This window comes from Eptatretus burgeri, chromosome 5, assembly GCF_056783735.1.
Source record: "Eptatretus burgeri isolate ZD-2024b chromosome 5, Ebu_testis_v1, whole genome shotgun sequence".
Taxonomy (NCBI): Eukaryota; Metazoa; Chordata; class Myxini; order Myxiniformes; family Myxinidae; genus Eptatretus; species Eptatretus burgeri.
The window spans coordinates 81,401,229-81,427,394 of record NC_140965.1 but is presented as its reverse complement, the minus strand read 5'-3'; the positions used below and the strand labels follow the sequence as shown (position 1 = coordinate 81,427,394).

Below are 26,166 nucleotides of genomic sequence, written 5' to 3'. Positions count from 1 at the left end.
TATCAGGATACTCTGATAGTCTAGAAGCCAAAATCTGTAGCTAGCCTAGAAAATAGGTTCGCTGCTGATTTCATGTTAGAATGGTGCAACTGGTGTTTTTGAAGAGTCTAGGCATGACCAAGTCTAGTTCCACTTGTTGCCAAGTCTGCATCTGAATATTATGGCCGCCATGACAGTAATCAAAATGGCCGCCATCAGATTTAGTCTTTTTCTTACTGCAAATTGTACTAGCCAGAAATTTGTCATGATTGTGAAATACTATGTAATCTGACACGAGGAACACTATTTTGTGCTTTATTTTTCTACTGGATCACAACTTTTCACATAATTGACAACTTAAAGACGAAATTGAAAATGCACATACGAGCAACAAATGTGAAAAAGAAAATGTTTAGCACTATTGATGGAGATGGGTTTACAGTCAGTCAAAGGTTATTTCAACAGCTGTCAGATTCTTTCTAACACAAAATTACGTTGCTTTGCAGAAGAGAAAAGTGTTGTGAGAACACCCAAGTACAATTTTCAGAGCTATTGATCGGCTTGTACACTGAACGGGTTCCTACAAAGGGCTTTGCATCCACATGCTTTCGTGCAAGGCAGTCCATTCCGTGTACATTTGCACCGTCGAGTTGAGCATGACCCACGGCATTTGCATGTCGTCAGTTCTACACAGTAAGCAGTAATAGGCTGTGCAGTCATGAGTCACGGCTGAAATGTCTCGTTGCCATCTTTGACGACCTGTTCCCACAGTTCTCAGGTGCAGGTAGATGTGGTTCAGATTCCAAGGCTCTTCTCCACACAAAAGTCTGGTAGTGCGCTCGCTTGATGTGTAGAATCAGAGCATCGCGAGTTGGAGGCAGATTCTCAATAGCTTTGGTCAGACTGAGAAACAGATCACATCTTACTCGCTGAATTGAGTTATCTTGGCCATGAGGGTCATAAAGCCTGCAGACAAATGACTCAGCATCTGCAATCACACTCTCATCAGGAATTTCCTCTTTGCCTAGGTTATTCAACAGGTGGGAGTTGTTTTGAAAGACAGCCCATGCAGAGCGCTTCGCAATTCCAGCAAACTGGCTTGTGCTGTCTGAACCTGTCACTGCATGAAATGCCAGAAGTGACTCCCTCTGCGAATCTGGGATATTGATGGAGTCAATGGGAATGTAGTGTTGCTTTTTGGGTGTCCCTGCATTCATCCAGAGAAAGGGACTGAGATGCGGCTGATAGGCAACAAGGAGAATGAGGACATCAGTGTCCTGAAGCCACATGAATAATGTCTTGGCAGATGCTCAGAACTTTGTTCTTGGTATCTGTCTCATCCGCTTCTTCATTGTCCATCTTGTCAGTGCTGTCACCACCACAAAGAAGCTTTACAAGCATGTACAGGGTTTCAGGTACAATTCGCTCTGCATTTTCTGTGTTCAGTCCACCGATAATGCTATGCCCTGGAGAGTGTTTTACGTCACTGTAAATCTTTATGCCCACTCTGAAGATCCAGCTAAGGATTTCGTTCTCATGATGAGGCAGACTGCACTGGGCCAATTCATCTTCTTCAGAACTTTCACCTTCTTCAGATAAATCATTCACGGCGGTTCTCATGGCAAACTTTGTCACAGTTGAGGACGCAACTATGAGGGGTTTTGTGACATCCAATGGCTGCACGAATGTCACCTTGTCACTACCAAAGTGAACCTCCACTTTCTCCTTGAAATTGTAGCTTTTGTAGGCTCCAGCCTCAATTCCAAAATCATTCAATAACAGCATGCTGTAGTGTTCCCAGATGTTTTTCAGGGTGAACACATGTCCCTTCTGCAGCTCTTTCTCAAGCTGGTTCATCACATTTCTGAAACAGATGCTTTCAGGAGACTGGTTTTTCTCTCCACTCTCCTTTTTATACTTTCTGCGAAAAGAAACATAACACTTGAGGTGATAGTACCTTCAGCTGCCATCAAGTCTGAAACACCTGCAAACCTGTGACGCATGGTGGGGTCAAATTGGGCCAAACTAAGCATCCTGGATGATGTGTGATCAAATTCAACATTTGTCAGGACACCAGCTTTTCCAGGAATGTCAGTCTGGCAGAAAGCGCATTTTGACCAATCCATAGCGCTGTGCGCGGATCTTAGTGACTTTGGGACATGGTATTTCTCTGAGGAACCTGATGTTGTGGGTATCTCTTCTGCGTAAGTCACAGATTGTGGCTGAATCCTTGACTTCAGTCTGTCTATTTTTTGTGCGTGAGTAAAGTCACTATAGCAGAATTTGTGCCATTGAATCTTTTCGACGTGCTCCGGTACAGAATATTTTCTGATTCTTGAGAATGAGTCAACATATATAGCGTCATTATATTTCTCTCTTTCTTTGCAACATTCAGCTACAGTTTTCACGCCAACGATTGTAGTCTTTCGAAGTGGTGTTGACTTGCTAGTTTTTGAACTGTCCTGGCAAATAAAGCATTTATTCCAGTCTACATGCTCTTCTTCTTCTCGATCCCTTGAACCCCCTGTGAGAAATCTTGAGGCTTTCATTTTTCAGTTAGTCCTGGGTAACAGAAAAACACACAGTTATGTAGTTTAGGTTCATTTTATAGCAAAGTTGTAAAATTCATTGATTGTGGTTTGTATAATCAGACATTCTAATTCGAGCCTGAACATTTCTTTAAAAATAATATAGTGAAAAACAAGTCATATTATTTTTAGAAAATGGATGGAGCAATGTTTTTTTCTATACTCCCATCAGCTCAGGCATGCTCAAAAACATGGAAATCGACCCTAATTTTGTAATTTCATGTCAATTTGCGGCTGAAATATGACGAAAAGTGTATTTAATGGCGACCATTTTGTAAACTGTCATGGCGGCCATACTATCCATATCCAGAGTTGGCAACAAGTTGATTCACGTTTCTGTGTGTCTGGACAGTCAATTTACACCTGTTGCACTATTCTAACACGGAATCAGCAGGGTCGTACACTATTCTGCATTGGGCCTCCTGACTATGATGAAACCTTCAACTTTAAGAAACACTGTCTTTTCTTTGGGGAAACTTGTATTATTGAGAAAGACAAGAAACCCCCTTCGAAAGAAACCCCCTTTGTGTCAGGTCAGGTTCGATCTGTGACCTGCTCCAGGTACCATGTAAACCTGTACTAACCTGTTCCATGGTCGGGTTGTCGGCGACTAAACCGTCTCCCCCACCAGGTTTTCTGGTGAGGAGGGTGTTTGGATATGGACACCCAGCAGGATTAAAAACAAAACCTGTCAAAGGGCGGAGGAGCTCCTTGTGAGCCAACGGCCATCCATATCTAGTGCCCAACTGTGTCTGCGGACGTCCTCCTGCAGTTGGGTTACTTCTTATTAGGAGGTTGGTGGCAGGATTTGCACTCCGGCCACCGTAAAACCCTTCATTCCGCAAAACGCAAAAACGCAAAAAAATCTGAAAACCCACTCCGTGGGAGTACCTCCTGTGCAGCTTCCCTTCGCAGGGCAGCTCACCGGATGACGGGATTGGGGCAAAGCCTTCGGGACCCCCAATCTTTGATAGGAGGGAAACCACGGGGTAACATCCCTGGGTCAGATTGCGGGAGAGTGTGTCGGAGTGGTGCTGAGGTGTCGTCCACCAGACGGCGGTCTCCTTGGGTTAACCTGAGGCGGTCCCTTCGGGTGGGTACCTGGAATGTCCTATCCCTAAGAGAGGATGATCACCTGTCTCTGTTATCATCTGAGCTCAAGCGTTTGGACATCGGGATTGCAGCTCTCTCTGAGGTTCGGAGACCGGATTGCGGCGAGATAATGGTGGGTGGTTACACCTACTATTGGTCTGGTCGCTCTGATGGTTACCATACTCAAGGAGTTGCTGTAGCTGTGTCCAATAAGCTGACCCCAATGATAATTGAGGTAACACCGGTCAACGAGCGTATTGTGAGATTAAGGATTCGTCACTCCTTAGGTGTCATTTCCCTGGTCTCTGTTTATGCTCCGACTGAGGCGAGTGATCTCACCGTGAAGGATGCATTCTACGCCACACTCGAGTCTGTGGTTGATCAGTGCCCCAGACGAGATACACTTCTAGTCTTGGGGGATTTCAATGCATCGACTGGAACTGATAGGGACGGTTATGAGGTGTGTGTTGGTCCCCATGGGTCAGGAACTATGAACCAGAATAGCACTAAGTTCCTTGACTTTGCAAGAAGTCATGGACTTAGGGTGGCTGGTTCATGGTTTCAGCGCCCACAAGCTCATCGCTGGACTTGGTATTCCAACGCTGGCGGTGTGGCAAAGGAGATTGACCATGTCCTCATTGACGGTCGTTGGAGGATGATCCAGAACTGCAGGGTCTACCGGAGTGCTCAGTTCCTCAATACTGACCACAGGCTTGTTGTAGCAACTCTAAAGCTGCACCTTAAATCCTGGAGAATGGTACCATCCCAGCCGAGGTTGGATGTTGCCAAGCTCAGGGATGAGAGAGTAGCTGAGGAGTTTGCGAACAGGCTGAGTGGACACTTGGGGGGTCTGGGTGCTTTGGGGGGTCCTGAAGAGTTGTGGAGCGCCTTCAAGACCACCGTCCTTGATGTTGCCGGTGGATGCCTTGGAGCTCACCGCAGGGCAAAGAAGAATTTTGTCTCTCAAGGGACACTGGATACCATTGACCAGAGTCGCAGGGCCAGGCTGAATGGCAGAGCTGAGCTGTTCAGGGAGCTGAGGCGTAAAACTGTACGTGCACTGAGGGTGGACAAGGAGGCCTATGTGCGAGGAATCTGTGAAGGGGTAGAGCATCACTTGTGGACAGGTGATTCTCGTCCCGCTTACAGGGAAATTCGCGCATTACGTTCATCCAAGCCCATCCCTCGGAGCACTACAGTTCGAGCAGAGAGTGGTAGGCTCTTGACAGAGGAGTCTGAAGTGAAGGCCCGCTGGGCTGGTTACTTTGAGCGGTTGTACCAGGCTGATCCCCCAACTGTCGTGTTGGACGTCAAGGGTGTTACAATCCCTGTTGCTGACCCTCGAATCAACTGTGGTCCACCTACGCTTGTGGAAACACGGGCTGCGGTGAACCAGTTGAAACGGGGCAAAGCTCCAGGGATCTGTGGCATCCATGCCGAACTTCTCAAGGCTGGTGGAAATGCTGCACTCGTGTCGTTGCATGCAGTTTTGTGCTCTGCCTGGAACACAGGCATCATCCCAACTGACTGGAAGAGGGGCCTTGTTGTCCCTCTCTGGAAAGGGAAGGGTGATCGCCAAGACTGCAACAACTACCGAGGGGTGACGCTGCTCTCAGTGCCGGGCAAGGTCTTTGCTCGGATAATTCTCGATAGGGTTCGCCACCATCTGCTTGAGCACCAGCGTCCAGAGCAGTCAGGCTTTACACCAAAGAGGTCAACGATTGACCGTATCCTTGCACTCCGTGTCCTCACCGAACGCAGACGAGAGTTTCGGCAGGGGCTGCTTGCAGCCTATGTTGATCTCTGTAAAGCGTTCGATTCAGTGAATCGGGATGTCCTCTGGAGGATTCTTGGTCTTCGTGGGGTGCCACCAAAACTGATCGATCTGATGTCTGAACTCTACTCTGGTACTGAGAGTGCTGTGAAGTGTGGTGGTTCCATCTCTGACTTATTTCCAGTTGTTACTGGAGTTCGTCAGGGATGTGTACTTGCCCCCACACTTTTCAGCACTTGTATGGACTGGATTTTAGGGAGGATGTCGGAGAGATCAAGTTGCGGTGCGTCATTTGGGAATGTCAAGATCTCGGACCTTGACTTTGCAGATGATGCAGTCATCTTTGCGGTGACTTTAGACATCCTCTTGGGGGCCCTCGAGGTGCTGAATGAGGAGTCGGAGCCGTTGGGATTACGGGTTTCTTGGGTCAAAACTAAGATCCAGGCTTTCGGTGACATCTTGGATGCTGCTGTCCTGTCTGTGTCTGTTTGTGGTGAGGATGTTGAGGTCGTGGAGAGATTCACTTACCTTGGCAGTGATATTCATGTCTCTGCTGGCTGCGAGTCAGAGGTCAATAGACGTCTGGGTCGGGCCTGGGGAGTCATGGATTCACTGGATCATGGGGTGTGGCGCTGCCGGTACCTGTGCGGGAGGACGAAAGTCCGAGTCTTCAGGTCCTTGGTACTTCCAGTCTTGCTCTATGGGTGCGAGACTTGGACTCTGACCAAGGATCTGAGACGGAGACTTAATTCCTTTGGTACCAGGTCTCTTCGGAGAATCCTTGGCTATCGCTGGTCGGATTTTGTGTCCAACGAGCGGTTGCTGAGAGAGACTCGGATGAGATTTGTTACCTGCATAGTCCGTGAGCGTCAGTTGCGGCTGTATGGACATGTGGCTCGTTTTCCTGACTCTGATCCTGCTCACCAGATTCTCTCAGCGAGGGAGTCTCATGAGTGGAGGAGGCCAGTGGGTCGACCACGTGCCTCATGGTTGCAACAGGTTGACCATCATCTCAAGGAGATGGGGATGGGCCTGGCATCTGCCTGGGGGATGGCCAGACGGAGGCCCCTGGAGTACCGGCGGAAAGTGGACGCAGTGACGTGCTGTTCTGGCACATGCTCCCATACCTGACCTGACCCCTTCGAGACGGAGGGAATCATACCTCTTTCGTGAGAGAGACAAGAAGCAGTCCCTCATAGAAACTTCTATCAAGCGAAATGATGCTGTAGCGAAAATTGTCCAGCAGCGTGTTGAGGGGGCACTGAGTGATCTCCATGCAGCAGGTGCTCGATACCATCTGGACTGTCGGCAAAGATTTGTGTCATTTAGGTCACTTCCTGGGGAAGGTGCTGCCAGTAGCCAGGAGTCAAAAGGTAGTGATGAAGATTGTCCTTTTCTGTCAGTTGTTGAAATGCTAAAAAGTGACAGATCACAAATGTGGAATTCGGTAGAACTGTTTGACTTTTATTCCCAGTTCAGTGGAGTCTAACTGTGTCGTCGGACACTGGTGTCTAAACTTCAAGAGTTATTTGGCAATCATCTCATGGTTCATTCTTTGCCAGGCATTGCTAATATTATTGCATTTCGTAGCTGTGCCTCACGCATTCTTAGACTTGTGAACACTAAAGACGACACGGAAACGTTGATTGGAAAAGACAGTAAGAGCATCCTTCAAGAGATAAAAAACATTGATGACAAAGACAACTACAGCATTGACATTGATAAGGACCTTATCAAAGAGACAGTGATTTTCTCCGCAAATTATTAGGAAAGGTTTCTCCAAAACTTGATTGTACACTTCCAGCGTTGCTCATTGGTTCAATTGTAACAAGTGTTGTTAAATCCCAAGCGACCAGTTTGCAAGTAGGCCTCGCTGGAAAGATGTTAGTCAAATAAGCTTATCAATAATTTCTATTCATATGGGGTCTGTTGCTCATATACTGAGTACAGACGTTTCAAGAAATCAGCTGCTGAAGCAGTGGTGGCAGCTATGAAGATGGCTGGCATATCAAATGCTGCGGATGGCCTAGTTCAGGGTATTGCAGACAACTTTGACGCCGACATATCCTCTCAAAACGGTAGGCAGTCCACCCACTCACTTGCAGTCCTCTTAGCGCAGTACTCACACACACCACCAGAGGGAGAGGCCAGTCAAACAATCAAAAGGATCCCCAAGGATTCCAAGGAGGTTCCATATGACGTCGACATCCACTGGTACCGAGGACCAAAACAGCCACCCATGCCAAAACATGATGCTATCAAGGCCGTCCCCACCCTGAAGTCACTTGCACAACAAGTGATTGCAGTTAGGAGAGCTTCAGAGATTGATCATAGCTTCCTACAGGATATCCTTACAAAGGACAGCTGCCCGGAATTCCGTGGCTACAACACTAAAGAAAGCAGAAAGCAGGGTCATCTTCCACAACCCAAGACAAAAGCCTTCTACCTACTGCTGATTGATATGAAGCCTTCTGATCCCGATACAATGTTGACAGCAATGGAAAGAGTCCAAGATCTGACATTCAAAACTGGCCAGAAGTTTAGCGTCTTGACATGTGACCAACAGCTCTATAGAGTCGCTGTCCAGATGTCCTGGAATCAACCAGAAATATTCAAGCGTATGTTCTTGCGTCTCAGAGGCATGCATGCGTAGATGAGTTTTGTTGGGGCTATTGGCTCCCTAATGGCCGATAGTGGGCTGTCAGATGTCCTTTCAGAAGTATTTGGCGGGGTTCCAAAGATGCTTAGTGGCAAAAAGTTCCCACAGAATGTACGTGCCCTGCGGATGCTGTCCGAGGAGGTGCTCCGCAGCTTGTTCGCAGATCATCAATTTGAGAATGTGGATGACCTGATGAAGGCCTTGGATCAGACTGCAAGAGAGAGCAGGATGGTAAAACTGTGGGTAGAGGTACTGGTGAAGCCTGTTTTGTTGATGATGTCCTATATTAGGGCTGAATGAGAGGGTGACTGGTTACTTCAATTGGCAACATTTAGAAAAATGTTGCCCTATTACTTTGCGGCCAGGCACGTGAACTATGCCAGATATGGTTTGTACTATCTGAGGTCCATGGAGAAGCTGCCTGACCAAGTCCAAAATCTATTCCTCAAGGGACAGCATGTGATGAGACATATTCGTGGGATATGGAATGGCATCTGGAGCGACCAGTTCATCGAGTCCACGTTCATGAGATGCGGTCATAGTGCTGGTGGAATCATTGAGATAACCCTGAAGTCGAATGCTCTGAAAGTCTGGGCACTGAGCCGCCATATCTGCTGCAAGATTGAGTCGGACATGATGGAATTAGAAGAAGAGGAAACCGATGCTACCAGACTGCAACGGCATCACAAGGAGTCCAAGGCTAGAATACTGGCCGATTCCACAGACAGGGCTGGTCTCCGTCAGAAACTTGAGACTTGCACTGATCCTATGGATTCAAAGGAACATCCTGAAGGAAGTCTTGTCAACATTGTCAGTGGAAAGCTAGCACCAGCATCTGTAAATGTTGAAAATGCCATCATGATTGGAGAGGCAATGTTAAAAGACTTTGAGAACACATGGCCTGAGGGATTTTACAGTACCATCTCTAAGACGGTAGAAACGATGTCAGTCGTCAGCAAATCCGTGAACATTGGTGACACCAAGGTTTATGACCTGAATGCCATCTACTCAAGGGTCATTGCATTATTAGCCAGTGACAGAGATGTTGATGCGAAGGAGGTGTTTGCCTATGAGCTTGCACCTGTACCAACTACCATGTTCATGAAGGATGGAATGCGGATTGCTAAAGCCAAGTCCAAATTGAAGAAGTTCCTGCAAGTTGAAGTTTCTCGGAGGAACACTGGTGATGCAGATGTCACTATCATAGATGGGTCAGTCCTTTATGGGCCATACATTGGCCAGCAGATGGTACAGTAGCTGATTTCATTGTAAATGTCAAGTTGTTTAACTTCCTACCTGACCAACAGTGATGTCTACCTCATCTTTGATTGGTACCATGAATACAGTATTAAGTCTTCCACGCGACATGGCAGGGAGACAGGGGTCAGTAGAAAACATCAACTCCATCGGACTACAAAACTGCCAGCTCGAAAGGTCATCTTGTCTTCTGTTGAAAACAAGAAACAACTCATCCAGCTCATATGCGACGAACTTATCCAAGACAGGCTTTTCCATCAGGAGAGTACACAAAGGCACAAGTTGGTTGTGACAGGAGAGGACCCTTGCCCTATTGAAGTCAGCATGGAAGAAAAGAGGAGCCGGTTTGATCTAGAGACACATCATGAAGAGGCTGATATTATAATTATTCAACAAGTCCTGCACTGTGTCGGACTGGCCCGCCAGATCTCTGTGATTTCGGATGATACAGACGTCTTTGTATTGCTACTACATCACTACCAAATGGTGGGGATGCAAGTGCCAATGACTATGGAATCTCCAAGCAAGGAAAGGGCAATTGTTGACATCAAATCGACATTGGCGAGGCACCAGAAAGTTGTGAAGAACCTGTTAGTTGCCCATGCTATATCAGGATGTGACACAGTGGCGTGTTACCTAGGTATTGGAAAGGGCAAAGTAGTCAAGATCCTGAGAGGTGATGGACATGACTTATCAGCCATAGGAAATGTTTATGCTCCAATTCAACAAGTCATTGATCAAGCCACTCGCTTCGTTTCAGCTTGCTATGGCATGATGGACAGCACAGACATGTCCAACACAAGGCTGCTTGTATGGGGTAAAAAGAATGGGAAGGGTCATTCGTCTTCCCCTAATTTGGCTGCTCTTCCACCAACAAGAGAAGCATTCATTGAAAATGTGAAGAGGGCCCATTTCCAGACAATTCTATGGTGAAATCCTAGTTCTAACCCTCCACCACTGAACCCAGAAGACTTTGGATGGAAGAGTGACGTAACTAACAAATCACTTTGCCCAACTGCTCTACCGGACAACACTAAACCTGCCCCTGATTTCATATTGGAAATTATCAGATGCGGCTGTAAAAGCGAACCCCCTTGTAGCTCCAGGCGATGCAGTTGTCGGGATAAAGGCTTACCTTGCATCATGTTTTGTGCATGTTTCAGTGTAGGATGCTCGAGGACCACAGTAACCTGAACTAGCCATTGAGGTGTCATTAAACTTGGAATGTCAGTTTTCTACATGCCAGCAATCTGCCAGTAAGTGTTTGTTTGTAACCATGTTTTGGTCATGTGCTCACTTCTGGGGCTTTTTTAAGTGAGACATTTTGAAATACAGATGCTAGATTTCTGGGCCTTGACAAAAGTAGGTTGAAACTTCATCTTATTGTTTTTCTTAGTTATTTTACATTATTCTTTCCTCTTTACTTCAAGTCTTCGAAGTTATGCTAATAGAATTGTGAAAAATTGCTTAGTATCAATGACCAGGAAAGGGTTAATTTTGTTTCCTATTGTGATCCATATATCATCCAGCATTAAGCATTAGGCATTGTGTGAATAAATATCAGATTTCACAAATTTGTTGCATTTTATGTGAATTAATACCATGGAAGGATAGGAAATTTCCAAGTTTCCATGGTTTGGGCGTGTCGGACATGAAGGGATAAATATCAAAATTTGCCCAAAGAATATCAACTGGCACCCTCCTGATTCTTGATAAGCAACCCCCAGGCTACCAGAAACAAGACAGAAAAAAACTTAATCCGACAAAACCAGGTTCACCCTTGCCGCTCCTGGACTGTCTTGTTTATTAAGTTACAATCTAATGTCCAAGGTTTATTGGTTGAGAGAAAGAAAGGACAGGATTACCTGATTGGTGGAACCATAGTGCATCATGAATAATGATTAGGCGGAATCGTAATGCTAATTTGCTAAGGGCGAGTTGAGTGGTTTTTCATGATTACTCATGGTCGAGTCGTCACAGTCAAGCCATCATAGTCAAAATAGATATAAAGTTCGGACAAATTATTTCTGTCAATTAAGAATGGGATTTAGTTGACCTGATGAATGTGGCCTCCATTGCATGAAGGTGGGCTAAACTGCATCCTCCACTCAGGATTTTATTTTTATAAAGATGGAGATGAATCGCAAAAAGTGATTCATCTCCGCCTAATCATCATTCATAACGGTTCATTTCTGCCTACTCATGATTCATGACTGTTCATTTCTACCTTCTCATTATTCATGACGGTTCATTTCCACCTTTTCATTATTCATGATGGTTCATTTCCACATTTTCATTATGCATGATGGTTCATTTCCACCTTCTCATTATTCATGATGGTTCATTTCCATTCTCATTATTCATGATGGTTCATTTCCACCTTCTCATTATGCATGATGGTTCATTTCCACCTTCTCATTATTCATGATGGTTCATTTCCACCTTTTCATTATGCATGACGGTTCATTTCCACCTTCTCATTATTCATGACGGTTCATTTCCACCTTCTCATTATTCATGACGGTTCATTTCCACCTTCTCATTATTCATGATGGTTCATTTCCACCTTCTCATTATTCATGATGGTTCATTTCCACCTTCTCATTATTCATGATGGTTCATTTCCACCTTTTCATTATTCATGATGGTTCATTTCCACCTTCAATTTATTCATGATTGTTCATTTCCACCTTTTCATTATTCATGACTGTTTATTTCCACCTTCTCATTATTCATGATGGTTCATTTCCACCTTCTCATTATTCGTGATGATTCACATCCACCTTCTCATTATTCATGATGGTTCATTTCCACCTTCTCATTATTCATGATGATTCACATCCACCTTCTCATTATTCATGATTATTCACATCCACCTTCTCATTATTCATGATGATTCACATCCACCTTCTCATTATTCATGATAGTTCATTTCCACCTTCTCATTATTCATGATGGTTCATTTCCACCTTTTCATGATTCATGATGGTTCACTTCCACCTTCTCATTATTCATGATGATTCACATCCACCTTCCCATTATTCATGATTATTCACATCCACCTTCTCATTATTCATGATGATTCACATCCACCTTCTCATTATTCATGATAGTTCATTTCCACCTTCTCATTATTCATGATGGTTCATTTCCACCTTCAATTTATTCATGATTGTTCATTTCCACCTTTTCATTATTCATGACTGTTTATTTCCACCTTCTCATTATTCATGATGGTTCATTTCCACCTTCTCATTATGCACGATGGTACATTTCCACCTTTTCATTATTCATGACGGTTCATTTCCACCTTTTCATTATTCATGACAGTTCAATTCCACCCACTCATTATTCATGACAGTTCATTTCCATCTTCTCATTATTCATGATTGTTCATTTCCACCTTCTGATTATTCATGACGGTTCATTTCCACCTTCTCATTATTCATGACGGTTCATTTCCACCTTCTCATTATTCATGATGGTTCATTTCCACCTTCTCATTATTCATGACGGTTCATTTCCACCTTCTCATTATTCATGATGGTTCATTTCCACCTTCTCATTATTCATGACGGTTCATTTCCACCTTCTCATTATTCATGATGGTTCATTTCCACCTTCTCATTTTGCATGATGGTTCACTTCCACCTTCTCATTATTCATGACGATTCACATCCACCTTTTCATTATTCATGATGATTCACATCCACCTTCTCATTTTTCATGATGATTCACATCCACCTTCTCATTTTTCATGATGATTCACATCCACCTTCTCATTATTCATGATGGTTCATTTCCACCTTCTCATTATTCATGACTGTTCATTTCCACTTTCGCATTATTCATGACGGTTTATTTCCATTCTCATTATTCATGATGGTTCATTTCCGCCGACTCGTTATTCATGACGGTTCATTTCTGCCGACTCATTATTCATGACTGTTCATTTCCACCTTCTCATTATTCATGATGATTCACATCCACCTTTAGTCTAGTAGAATTACACTATAACCTGAAACAAATTGCAATCGTTTTTTTTATTGCTGGATCTTGTTCAGGGGGTCACTCTGTCCCAATATAAAATAGGACCAAGTGGGACCACCGGAAGTGCCCTAATTTGCATAAATTCAAAATTACCGCCATTGAGCACTTGGGGGGGGGGGCTGATATCTCCTTAACGGTGCGTTTTAGACCCCATAAATTTATTATTAGCAGATAGGAAAGTGATCCCAAGGAATCCAAATATGTTGTCAAAATTTGTATATGACATCATATATGTCAGAAATGACGTCATTGATATAATTTATGTTAAATTTGTTTTCCTCAATGTTTTTGTAGGAAGTACATGTATGACGTTCTTTGGAAATATCCTCGTCTGAAATATGTTCCATGAGCTATGCCTTGTACATTAACAAATTCAAATGTATACCTCCACAGAGTCTGTCCTATACATGTGCTGGCTTATTCACATGATGAGGTTTTACTTAGTCTGAATCAATATCGGTGGCAACATCCCCCTTATTAGTGCATTGATGTCCCTTTGCATCCCGTGCATGATGTTGAACACTCCAAGCCATTTTTCCGACAGCTGCAATGTAGGGTGTCACAATCACCCTTGCATTGGCACCGGATTATTTTCAACAGATATTCCGGTGCAGGAAGCAAGTCCATCTTGCTTGGCTGCATTCGACCATCTGACAAATGTCACCCCCAATCCGTTGGATTCAGTTCTTCTTTCCCCATCCAAACCTGGGCTTGATAGTAAACCCTCGGTGAGTGATATCTTGCTGCGTTGAATGTTGGAGGTAGCGTCTGTACTTGGACACTGCGAGCACTGGAAGCCACCTTTTCCGAGAACTTCCTGGCTCTCAGGTCATCCAGGCTTTCTTCCATCTTTCCACCACATAGAAAGACAAGAGCGCTCTCTCCTGCTTTATCTACATCCTCTACCCCAACCCTTCTTGAGCCAACTTTAGAATTTGCGACTTAAACTCATGATGATTTTGGGATTTCTTCACGGGCGCTCCTTTCCCTATCCCAAATGTCCTGGATGTTGTGTCGCATCCAGCAATGGCATGGATCACTGGCAAGAGACTACACAATTCTTTCCCCAACTGCTTCTTGAGGCAAACAATGTCCCAGACTCTCCTCTTCACCTCCTTCTCCCCACACTTGCGTTCTGACCTGAAGACGAGTCATTTGCAATCATCACCGCAATAGAAACACAACAGTGCAAGAAGATCTGTATCTTCTCCTATTAGCTGCGTACAAGCAGACGTTGAACACATTACAGCCGTTTTCACAATCAAGACATCAGCATCACCATCAGCGCTTTGGGTCTTGATGCCATTTTCACCCATCTTTTCCATCAGCAAATGTATAAAGCACTGCTTGTTCTCAGCATTTGCTAGAAAGTGTTCCTTTTTGTAGTTGGTGGCATTTGGGGGGAAAAGAAACTCGTGGACCAACAGCTCCCTTCGTTCTCCTCTGATGGGTAATATCTTTGGAAGGGCCATGGGCGTATCCGTCAAATACTACAATGGCATTTTTGTAGTGCTTTTGGACATGGGTGATGTAGTGATCACAGATTTCCTCGTAGGTGTCCTCTTTCTTCCAAGGTATTCTGTAAAGGAGAGATCCGCCATCTAGTACGTAGTACTCAGGGATGCGCTGTGGTGCATCTCCTCCAACTGCTGTTGGTACACAGCTCTCAAGTGCGTCGGCAAGTTGTGGCTTATTCGCTTCTCGCATAACTCAATGGGCATCAAACAAGGACGCATGATAGCTTGAGAGTTCGTGCTTGAACAGGCCCTTCAAATCTCTGTTTGGTTCACTGTTCGCAACAAGGAGCAGGCGCTGGAACAGCAGTTGTGGATCAACTGGTACAGCAATGGTTTCATTGCCTGCAGAGACCACCTTCTAACCCATTATTTTGGCGGTGTCTGCCTTTTTAAATGAATACTCGGACATATTCTGGCCAGACATCTTCTGTAGAATAGCTGAACCAACTTCTTCTGCTTTATGTGGGTTTGCTGAACTGTGTGCGCCAACTCCAGTTGCAATGTTCCAGAGGTTGTCTGACTGGACAAGTGGATTTTGGTTTTGAAGGAATTTTGAGACTGTCGGTGTCTTTGCAGTCCCGGGCTTTTCTCAACGATGACATCTCTTTGTGCTGCTCGCTGGTGCGATAATGGGTCCCTGTTAGATTTTGCATGCTCTCATTTACAGATGCACATGCAGGCACAGCTAACAACCATCGTGTCCTCTGAGTTTCCTCCATGCCACGACTACGGGTCAATCCACCAGTTGACTTCAGAGTCCGCATTAAGACTTGTTCAATTACAACGTCAGTAGAGAGACCCGCCCAGAACCTGTCAGTTCTTTGAATGACAAATTTTCCAGAGCGGAACTGATGGTGAACATCCGGGCTAGTCTTCTCCAAGTTGAGCATGTCTGTCAGGTAAACACGGCCGGACTTCGTGTAGTGCGAATGTCCTGCGGCAGCAAGGTGTGGCGACATCTTCCGCAGTGAGGACAAGTGGAGGTCAAAATCGCCTGTTCGTTCTGCCTTCAGAAACTGGGGAAGTAGCTCGACCATCGACATGTACTGTAGCCACAGTTGGCCCATCGGGAACTCAGCGATCCTTGACGTGTGTTTCTGCAGGACCTGGCTTATTCTCTTCAAGACGTCACGACTGCATGCTTTCGCTTGAATATCATCCGCAAGTAGACCATCGTATAGCTGACCTGCCTCTTTGAGATCTGGGTGCACATCATCTCTTTCACTCAATGTTATCATATTTGACTTCGTTTTCGTGGGACATGAAATCATATGCTTCACACAGAATCATTGAATTCAGAACTGCATAAATCAGTGTATGCCCCCGTATAGCCCTAGCATAGGCCTTGCCATTCAGGATGTAGTCTACTGCATTTTTGGCATATACTAATTCAAGTGCTTCCCGAAGTCCTGAGACATTCATGAGGTGTCCAATGGATCCAAGATAACTCATCATGAGGTGAAAACCTCCTAACTTGAGGACTACTTTCTTCAGTTCGCTAGATTTGTCCTCATGATGAATGATCATCCGCACTTTCAACCACAATGGTTGATCAAATGTCAGAATAGGAATGGTACTGTTTCCTGTTTTCTTCGACAACAAACAGCAATGTAGAGTAGACGCAGGACATGTTGGTGGGGTCTAAGTCTATCATCAGAAGGAAGTGGATGGATGATTTACCTGGATGTTCACCCTTGCATATCGCTTGCATTGTTCCTGACCACCCTGGTCTACTGGGCCAAACGGGCAAGGAAATCTTCCAGAGAAGATTTAGGTTGGAGGTAAGATCGTTGACAATTAAATCAGGCAGTTTCTGGAAAAGTAATGACGACTTTTTCCCAAGAAACCTGTTGTGATAATGGATGGCAATCTTAGCTGCTGGGACCCCATCATCTGGATAGGCTAAGAATCGTGGTACTGGCTTCTGACTTAGTACTTCTGGTGGACAAGCTACCACTATTCCCATACCATGGAATGTACCATGGCCATCTAAGGTGCGGAGGTTGTGGTCTACATTGTTGGCAATGTAGTGGCCAAAGTGACCTGATATTGGGTAGGTCGTATCACTTGACCTGGCTGCAGACTTGGAGAAGCGCAAAACCTCATCATCGGATGAGCATAAAGACTGTCTATCAAAAATCTAGAACCATACATATGGTGCAGTTGGACACCTAGCCCAAATGTGATGGGCGCAAGGACGGTTCGAGGCCTCGTAGCTTGCATGATACAATGGCCAATTGTGGCAACCTTCAGGTCATTTGCACCTGGGAAAAGACCAGACAAAATAATCTGAAGTGATTCTGGCAAGTATTTCAAGTTAAGATCAATAGACCTAAGTTGAACTGGGTCTGGGTATGTTGATTTGGAAGTGTCCTGCACTTTAATGTCCGATTTCATGAGTTCACCTGCAGTCTTGATAAATCGTCGCTTCTCATCAGCTTCATTGTCTATTTTAGGAGTGTCATAAAATTCCTGGAGGATCTGTGCTTGAGCTTTCCTGAATGTCACAATTTTCGGTCTGCCATTTATGTTTGTGATCACAACCCACTCTCCAAAATGTTCAAATAACTTTACAGGCATATACATTGGAGAGTATGGGTCTTCACATATCTTTGACATTTCATCAACAAGATCAGTGACTGTGGTTTGTTCATAGTCATTTTCCTGTAGGTCATCGATGACCTGCAGGAATGCCTCTTGTCATTGAATGTTTGTCCGCCTCCCTAGCTTAGTTGGTGGAATAATGCTGCTGGTGTCACTTCTGTAACGGAGTGGTATTTGCTTCCCTGTTTTGAAGTTTACACTACAAACTATGTGGTAAATGGCATCTGCCGCGTGAAGGTCAATGCAAGATGCCAAACGTACCTGAACTTTCTCTGCCCATGGATCGTTTGAGGGCCTTTGGTCGCATGCTTTAAAGATAGACCTCTGGAAGTCCCACGTTCGAACAGGGTAAGAATCATCAGAGTTGGTGTCTGCTGACATCCCACAAAGGAAGCAGTGTTCCAAAAAGTTAAATATGGGTTCAATTGAACGGCGACTTGGCGGCTCTGGCTCCTCCCAAAACTTTCGTTTTAACGAAAACTGTATAGATTTCTTGTTGCAAAAGTCTAGTCTGCATTCAGAGTGGAACTTCTGCCCCACCATCACGTTGATGGCAACTCCTCTTGATTGTGCAGCTTCCCTCACTATGGGTGCCTTTCTCTGTCAAAGTAAATGTTTGTCGGCCATCATCAAGCTGTTTCTCGCACATGGCACACTTTGTGTCATCCATGGTGTAGATGTCGCCCTGTGGATGGAAAATTAGTTTTTAGGATACTGTCAAAGCTATGCTAATTTCCACGAAAATCAGTCAAGTAGTTTACCTAATGCTATGCACGTACATACGACGTCTAATACCCCACACAAACAAGCTGAACCAAACACCATATACACAGTACACTATACAGCAGTCACTACACAAAGCATGCAAAATGAAATCAGTCATGCCCATAGTGTAAAAATAGCCGCATAAATCTGATGTATTGTACACATACACTCATGATCACCTGAACAAAGAGTCACCTGGCCGTTGAGTCCATTTACCCAAGGTGAAATATCCTGGTGTAGGTTACCCTAATGGGGGTGGGAGGGGGTTTATTTGTCAATCCCGATATATACTATATGATACGGGAAAATAATCTCTTTTGAATTTGATTTGAATTTGTTTGACGCCTATGATGTCATATATGATGCCGATGACGTCATGTCTGACATATATGACATCATATACAAATGTTGACATATTTGGATTCCTTGGGGTCACTTTCCTATCTGCTAATAATACATTTATGGGGTCTAAAACGCACCGTTTAGGAGCTATCAGCCTCCCAAGTGCTTAATGGCGGCCACTTTGAATTTATGCAAATTAGAGCACTTCCGGTGGTCCTATTTTGTCCTATTTTATATTGGGACATTCAGAGTGACACCCTGAACAAGATCCAGCAATAAAAAAACTATTGCAATTTGTTTCAGGTTCAGCCATTCTGGGGCTAAATCTACTGGACGACTTCTCATTATTCATGACGGTTCATTTCCACCTTCTCATTATTCATGATGGTTCATTTCCACCTTCTCATTATTCATGATGGTTCATTTCCACCTTCTCATTATTCATGATGGTTCATTTCCACCTTCTCATTATTCATGATGGTTCATTTCCACCTTCTCATTATTCATGATGGTTCATTTCCACCTTCTCATTATTCATGATGGTTCATTTCCACCTTCTCATTATTCATGATGGTTCATTTCCACCTTCTCATTATTCATGATGGTTCATTTCCACCTTCTCATTATTCATGATGGTTCATTTCCACCTTCTCATTATTCATGATGGTTCATTTCCACCTTCTCATTATTCATGATGGTTCATTTCCACCTTCTCATTATTCATGATGGTTCATTTCCACCTTCTCATTATTCATGATGGTTCATTTCCACCTTCTCATTATTCATGATGGTTCATTTCCACCTTCTCATTATTCATGATGGTTCATTTCCACCTTCTCATTATTCATGATGGTTCATTTCCACCTTCTCATTATTCATGATGGTTCATTTCCACCTTCTCATTATTCATGATGGTTCATTTCCACCTTCTCATTATTCATGGCAGTTCATTTCCACCTAATCATTATTCATGACGCTCTGTGGTTCCACTAATCAGGTAATCCTGTCCTTTCTTTCTCTCAACCAACCAACGTTGAGGACATTACATTGTAACTTTATAAATGAGGGTTTGGTGCTTCTTCATCTGCTTGCGGTTTGATCCTGAGGGGTGCAAGTGGAAAAGCTTTGATAGTATCTTTTATTAAAATACCTAGTTCAATTTTAATGTACTCATCGAATGTTCGTTCTCTCATTGAACAGTCTCCCCATGAAAAATGTTAAACTTTCCATCCATTCAATGAGGTCGGGTCAGGTATGGGAGCATGTGCCAGAACAGCGCGTCGCTGCGTCCACTTTCCACCGGTACTCCAGGGGCCTCCATCTGGCCATCCCCCAGGCAGATGCCAGGCCCATCCCCATCTCCTTGAGATGATGGTCAACCTGCTGCAACCACGAGGCACGTGGTCGGCCCACTGGCCTCCTCCACTCATGAGACTCCCTCGCTGAGAGAATCTGGTGAGCAGGATCAGCGTCAGGAAAACGAGCCACATGTCCATACAGCCGCAACTGACGCTCACGGATTATGCAGGTAACAAATCTCATCCGAGTCTCTCTCAGCAACCGCTCGTTGGACACAAAATCCGACCAGCGATAGCCAAGGATTCTCCGAAGAGACCTGGTACCAAAGGAATTAAGTCTCCGTCTCAGATCCTTGGTCAGAGTCCAAGTCTCGCATCCATAGAGCAAGACTGGAAGTACCAAGGACCTGAAGACTTGGACTTTCGTCCTCCCGCACAGGTACCGCCACGCCACACCCCATGATCCAGTGAATCCATGACTCCCCAGGCCCGACCCAGACGTCTATTGACCTCTGACTCGCAGCCAGCAGAGACATGAATATCACTGCCCAGGTAAGTGAATCTCTCCACGACCTCAACATCCTCACCACAAACAGACACAGACAGGACAGCAGCATCCAAGATGTCACCGAAAGCCTGGATCTTAGTTTTGACCCAAGAAACCCGTAATCCCAGCGGCTCCGACTCCTCATTCAGCACCTCTAGGGCCCCCAAAAGGATGTCTAAAGTCTCCGCAAAGATGACTGCATCATCTGCAAAATCAAGGTCCGAGATCTTGACATTCCCAAACGATGCACCGCAACTTGATCTCTCAGACATCCTCCCTAAAATCCAGTCCATACAAGTGCTGAAAAGTGTGGGGGCCAGTACACACCCCTGACGAACTCCAGTAACAACTGGAAATAAGTCAGAGATGGTACCGCCACACTTCACAGCACTCTCAGTACCAGAGTAGAGGTCAGACATCAGATCAATCAGTTTTGCTGGCACCCCACGAAGACCAAGAATCCTCCAGAGGACATCCTGATTCACTGAATCGAACGCTTTACAGAGATCAACATAGGCTGCAAGCAGTCCCTGCCGAAACTCTTGTCTGTGTTTGGCGAGGACACGAAGGGCAAGGATACGGTCAATCGTTGACCTCTTTGGTGTAAAGCCTGACTGCTCTGGACGCTGGTGCTCAAGCAGATGGTGGCGAACCCTATCAAGAATTATCCGAGCAAAGACCTTGCCCGGCACTGAGAGCAGTGTCACCCCTCGGTAGTTGTTGCAGTCTTGGCGATCACCCTTCCCTTTCCAGAGAGGGACAACAAGGCCCCTCTTCCAGTCAGTTGGGATGATGCCTGTGTTCCAGGCAGAGCACAAAACTGCATGCAACGACACGAGTGCAGCATTTCCACCAGCCTTGAGAAGTTCGGCATGGATGCCACAGATCCCTGGAGCTTTGCCCCGTTTCAACTGGTTCACTGCAGCCCGTGTTTCCACAAGCGTAGGTGGACCACAGTTGATTCGAGGGTCAGCAACAGGGATTGTAACACCCTTGACGTCCAACTCGACAGCTGGGGGATCAGCCTGGTACAACCGCTCAAAGTAACCGGCCCAGCGGGCCTTCACTTCAGACTCCTCTGTCAAGAGCCTACCACTCTGCTCGAACTGCAGTGCTCCGAGGGATGGGCTTGGATGAACGTAATGCGCGAATTCCCCTGTAAGCGGGACGAGAATCACCTGTCCACAGGTGATTCTCTACCCCCTCACAGATTCCTCACACATAGGCCTCCTTGTCCACCCTCGGTGCACGTACAGTTTTACGCCTCAGCTCCCTGAACAGCTCAGCTCTGCCATTCAGCCTGGCCCTGCGACTCTGGTCAATGGTATCCAGTGTCCCTCGAGAGACAAAATTCTTCTTTGCCCTGCGGTGAGTTCCAAGACATCCACCGGCAACATGAAGGACGGTGGTCTTGAAGGCGCTCCACAACTCCTCAGGACCCCCCAAAGCACCCAGACCCCCGAAGTGTCCACTCAGCCTGTTCGCAAACTCCTCAGCTACTCTCTCATCCCTGAGCTTGCCAACATCCAGCCTAGGCTGGGATGGTACCATTCTCCAGGATTTAAGGTGCAGCTTTAGAGTTGCTACAACAAGCCTGTGGTCAGTATTGAGGAACTAAGCACTCCGGTAGACCCTGCAGTTCTGGATCATCCTCCAACGACCGTCAATGAGGACATGGTCAATCTCCTTTGCCACACCGCCAGCGTTGGAATACCAAGTCCAGCGATGAGCTTGTGGGCGCTGAAACCATGAACCAGCCACCCTAAGTCCATGACTTCTTGCAAAGTCAAGGAACTTAGTGCTATTCTGGTTCATAGTTCCTGACCCATGGGGACCAACACACACCTCATAACCATCCCTATCAGTTCCAGTCGATGCATTGAAATCCCCCAAGACTAGAAGTGTATCTCGTCTGGGGCACTGATCAACCACAGACTCGAGTGTGGCGTAGAATGTGTCCTTCACGGTGAGATCACTCGCCTCAGTCGGAGCATAAACAGAGACCAGGGAAATGACACCTAAGGAGTGACGAATCCTTAATCTCATAATACGCTCGTTGACCGGTGTTACCTCAATTATCATTGAGGTCAGCTTATTGGACACAGCTCCAGCAACTCCTTGGGTATGGTAACCATCAGAGCGACCAGACCAATAGTAGGTGTAACCACCCACCATTATCTCGCCGCAATCCGGTCTCCGAACCTCAGAGAGAGCTGCAATCCCGATGTCCAAACGCTTGAGCTCAGATGATAACAGAGACAGGTGATCATCCTCTCTTAGGGATAGGACATTCCAGGCACCCACCCGAAGGGACCTCAGGTTAACCCAAGGAGACCGCCGTCTGGTGGACGACACCTCAGCACCACTCCGACACACTCTCCCGCAATCTGACCCAGGGATGTTACCCCGTGGTTTCCCTCCTATCATCAAAGATTGGGGGTCCCGAAGGCTTTGCCCCAATCCCGTCATCCGGTGAGCTGCCCTGCGAAGGGAAGCTGCACAGGAGGTACTCCCACGGAGTGGGTTTTCAGATTTTTTTGCGTTTTGCGGAATGAAGGGTTTTACGGTGGCCGGAGTGCAAATCCTGCCACCAACCTCAATGACCAACCTACATTCAATGAGCAATGTAGAAAATTGTCTCTTGCCCAGATGTTGGGAAATGTTTCAGTATTTGCTCCCCTCTGAGCCTTTGTTATGCAGAGAAAAAGACCATTCTGAACTCATTTAATATTAAAAACCGTATTTATTATCTAAATAGTCATCATTTGAGGGAAATAGTGGCACAGCCTCAGTCTCTTTTCACACCATTTTGAAGTTTCGAAGAGATGTACTAGGTATTTTGGATTAATAAGTATATTTTCCAGTACATACTTTGTTACTTTTCTATGAAACGTTTTAGCAAAAATTTCTAAAACGTGGTGCCAATGTTATTTCATACAAAGTGCAAATGGAAAATCTCATGCGGTGTTCTTGTTTTGCCACCACAAAACCTCCTTTGATGTGGTTTTGTATAGCACAAGTTCCTGCTCCATGACGTGGACCAGAGCACACACGTGAAGGGTCCATGGCAGTTGCCTTGAGCCAGGATGACCACCTGGAGATTATTTGGCCATTTCAGCTTTTTGTTTTTGAGTTCTGACCTCAATGTACCTTCTCTGGACTTCACGTACCAGTGAACTCTGTGAGCCTTGGGACCTGCAATCAGGTTGGGGAGAAAGAATAAGCAAGTTTATTTTTGAATTCTTTGTGGGGAAAATTGAGTGAAGGTATTCGAGGCAAACAATTGTAACGAGTTCATTTACATGAATAGTTAAATCGAATATTATAATGTGCAATGAAACATCAGGCATAACATTGTTTGCAGATGATTTTATTGTGCATTTAGAGCAAGTCTTCATGTTTTATGTTTGTTTCTGGTGCAACGTTTTATAGATAATGCTAGAAACGTAAAGTTTATTTGAGATTCAATCGATGGGAATGATTCGATGTGGAGTGTTTGCTGGTGTATTCACAATTCCCCAGAGGTGCTCTAAATCATATCCTTTGACTGTGCAAGATGCACATGGGGGTTTCAGGAAAAGACTACAGGGAACAGCTTGGCACTGCTGACGGACCTCTGGTAGCTTGTACATGTTGCTGCGCTTGAGCCTGGAGAGTAACTGCTGATATCTATCGATCCAGGTTCTTCTGGGATCTTTTTCCTTGTTCCTTTCACACTTCTTTCTAATGTTTTTTTTTTTAACAGTTCTCTATATTCATTCTAATTCTTCATTTTTCTTCTCTTTCATCGCCATCTCCCTTTCTTTATCTTCTCTCGAAGGAGAAGTTAATTCTTACACAAAGTTTGCTGCACCTGGATGGGTTTGAGAGTTTGAGAACGGAGGATGAAATCTGAATCCGATCCAGGTTCCACCTAATGACTCCATCTTTGCTCTTTACTTTTTCAGCTTCCTTCTTGGTCTTCCATGTGATTGTTTTAATGTGTAGGAAAAGGAGGCATCTCAAGTCCCCAAAACGATCCTGTTTTGAATTTCCTAAAATCTCGCACCCAAATTCAGTGAAAGAATCCTTAAACCATCAGTGTTTATTTATTTTTCCTCCATCACTGAAAGTGAAGGAGGTTATGTTTTCACACCTTTCTGTCTCTTTGTCTGTTTGATTGTGCACAGGATATCTCCAAAAGTTTTGGACGGTTCCTGATAATTTTGTGGACAGGTTCAGTGTGTGACAAGGACGAACTGATTAGATTTTGGCGAAGATCCGGATCCGGATCCGACGACTAGGATTTTTAAAAGTAATTCTTCACCATTAAGAGATGGGGCCATTACCCGATATATAGCACAATATCTCAAAAATGTTTTGGGCCAGATATGTTCTCGTGGATCAGGCAAGACAGGGCAGAGGTATGCGCTCTACCGAGTGCCCTTCTAGTTTATTTGTGTTTTCATCATGCCATTTTCATTACCAACACACACCTTTGAATTATTTATCGACACTTTACCATCACCACTACTGCCATTCCATTTATATACTTTTTACCTTTCTGTCTTTATTTATTGATGTATGTTTTACCTTTTCACATATATAATCTACACGTCCCATTTTTCAGGTGTGGTTGGGTGGGCTGTATCCGAGTTATCACTATTTTTTTGGTGGGGGAGGGGGAGGATGAAGGGGGTTTTGGGTTTTACAGTGAGGAAATTACGAACACCAACAAAACATTCACATTTTTATGAGACCCTTCTCACAGACATCACAATCACTTCACATGTACACAATCACCCATCCTACTTATGCTCACCCATAGTCTTTACAATGCCCATGTACTCCTCCATCTCCAATGCTTCTTGGCACCTATCCAATTGTAGAGTTAAATTGCATGATCTAATATCCTGTATTACTGAACCTCTGGTTGGCGATTGTCTATTGTGAAAACGGGACCAATAAATGTGAATGCAGAGTGCATGAATCTTCGGATGAGCAAAGTATGCTTGCTCGCCCCCCCCTCTCCCCCCTTCCATCCCCCATCAAACCTGAATGAAAAACCACCCTGGCACATGATGGGGCTCCCCACCAGTTTGAAATGGCATCACAGAGATGTGTGATGCACTTGGGGTGTCGTTGTAGGTTTACGATGATGTGTTACTCATGTTATTTATTTCTTTATGATGTGTTAATCTCTGTGAGGCGGTGCCACGGGAGTTTTCCTTGTGCCGCCCTGGATGTTCGGGATTCATCTTTTTGGGGCAGGGGATGGTGAGTCCTGATATCATTAATTTTTGATACGAGTCTGGATAAATTGGACAAATTAAAATTCCACACAGTTGGGTGAAAAGGAATCAAATTCCAGGTCTTGGGGCTTTTTGGGGGCCTTTTCCCACCCTCCCGGTCTGCAATTGTGTTTTGTGTGCAGGTGAGGAATTGTACTTTTAAAAGTGTGAAGTGAATTCATTGAATGGCTGATGGCAGGAAGTACCCATGGACTTTGTGCATCGTCCTCACAATTTTCAGCCTCCCAGCAGTTGTGGGTTTTCTCGAAGGTAATTCGAAAATTAACGGGAAGGGCACTCGGAATAGTGCATACCTCCACCAAGCTGATTAGTTTACATTTTGTATCTCACTGAAAGGTCTGATCTGAATATGTACCCGAACGAAAATTTAATCAGCTTGTTCTTGTCACCTACCCAACTCATT

At 45.0% G+C, this 26,166-nt stretch overlaps 1 protein-coding gene across 6 annotated transcripts in view; it reads left to right on the top strand.

Annotated features, from left to right (window-relative positions):
• Positions 1-26,166, top strand: part of LOC147026822 (uncharacterized) — a 56,454-nt gene that overhangs the window by 5,964 nt on the left and 24,324 nt on the right. For 3 of the 6 annotated variants that reach the window (XM_085882629.1, XM_085882631.1, XM_085882628.1), the window contains exon 2: positions 25,886-26,012. The exons of 1 other annotated variant lie outside the window; for it this stretch is intronic. In XM_085882629.1, the coding sequence (XP_085738755.1) occupies positions 25,928-26,012 (85 nt within the window). In that variant the 5' untranslated portion in view covers positions 25,886-25,927. Of the gene's footprint in view, positions 1-23,486; positions 23,678-25,885; positions 26,013-26,166 lie in introns of all 6 variants that reach the window. 2 more of the 6 variants (XM_085882627.1, XM_085882632.1) reach the window with 2 other exon arrangements.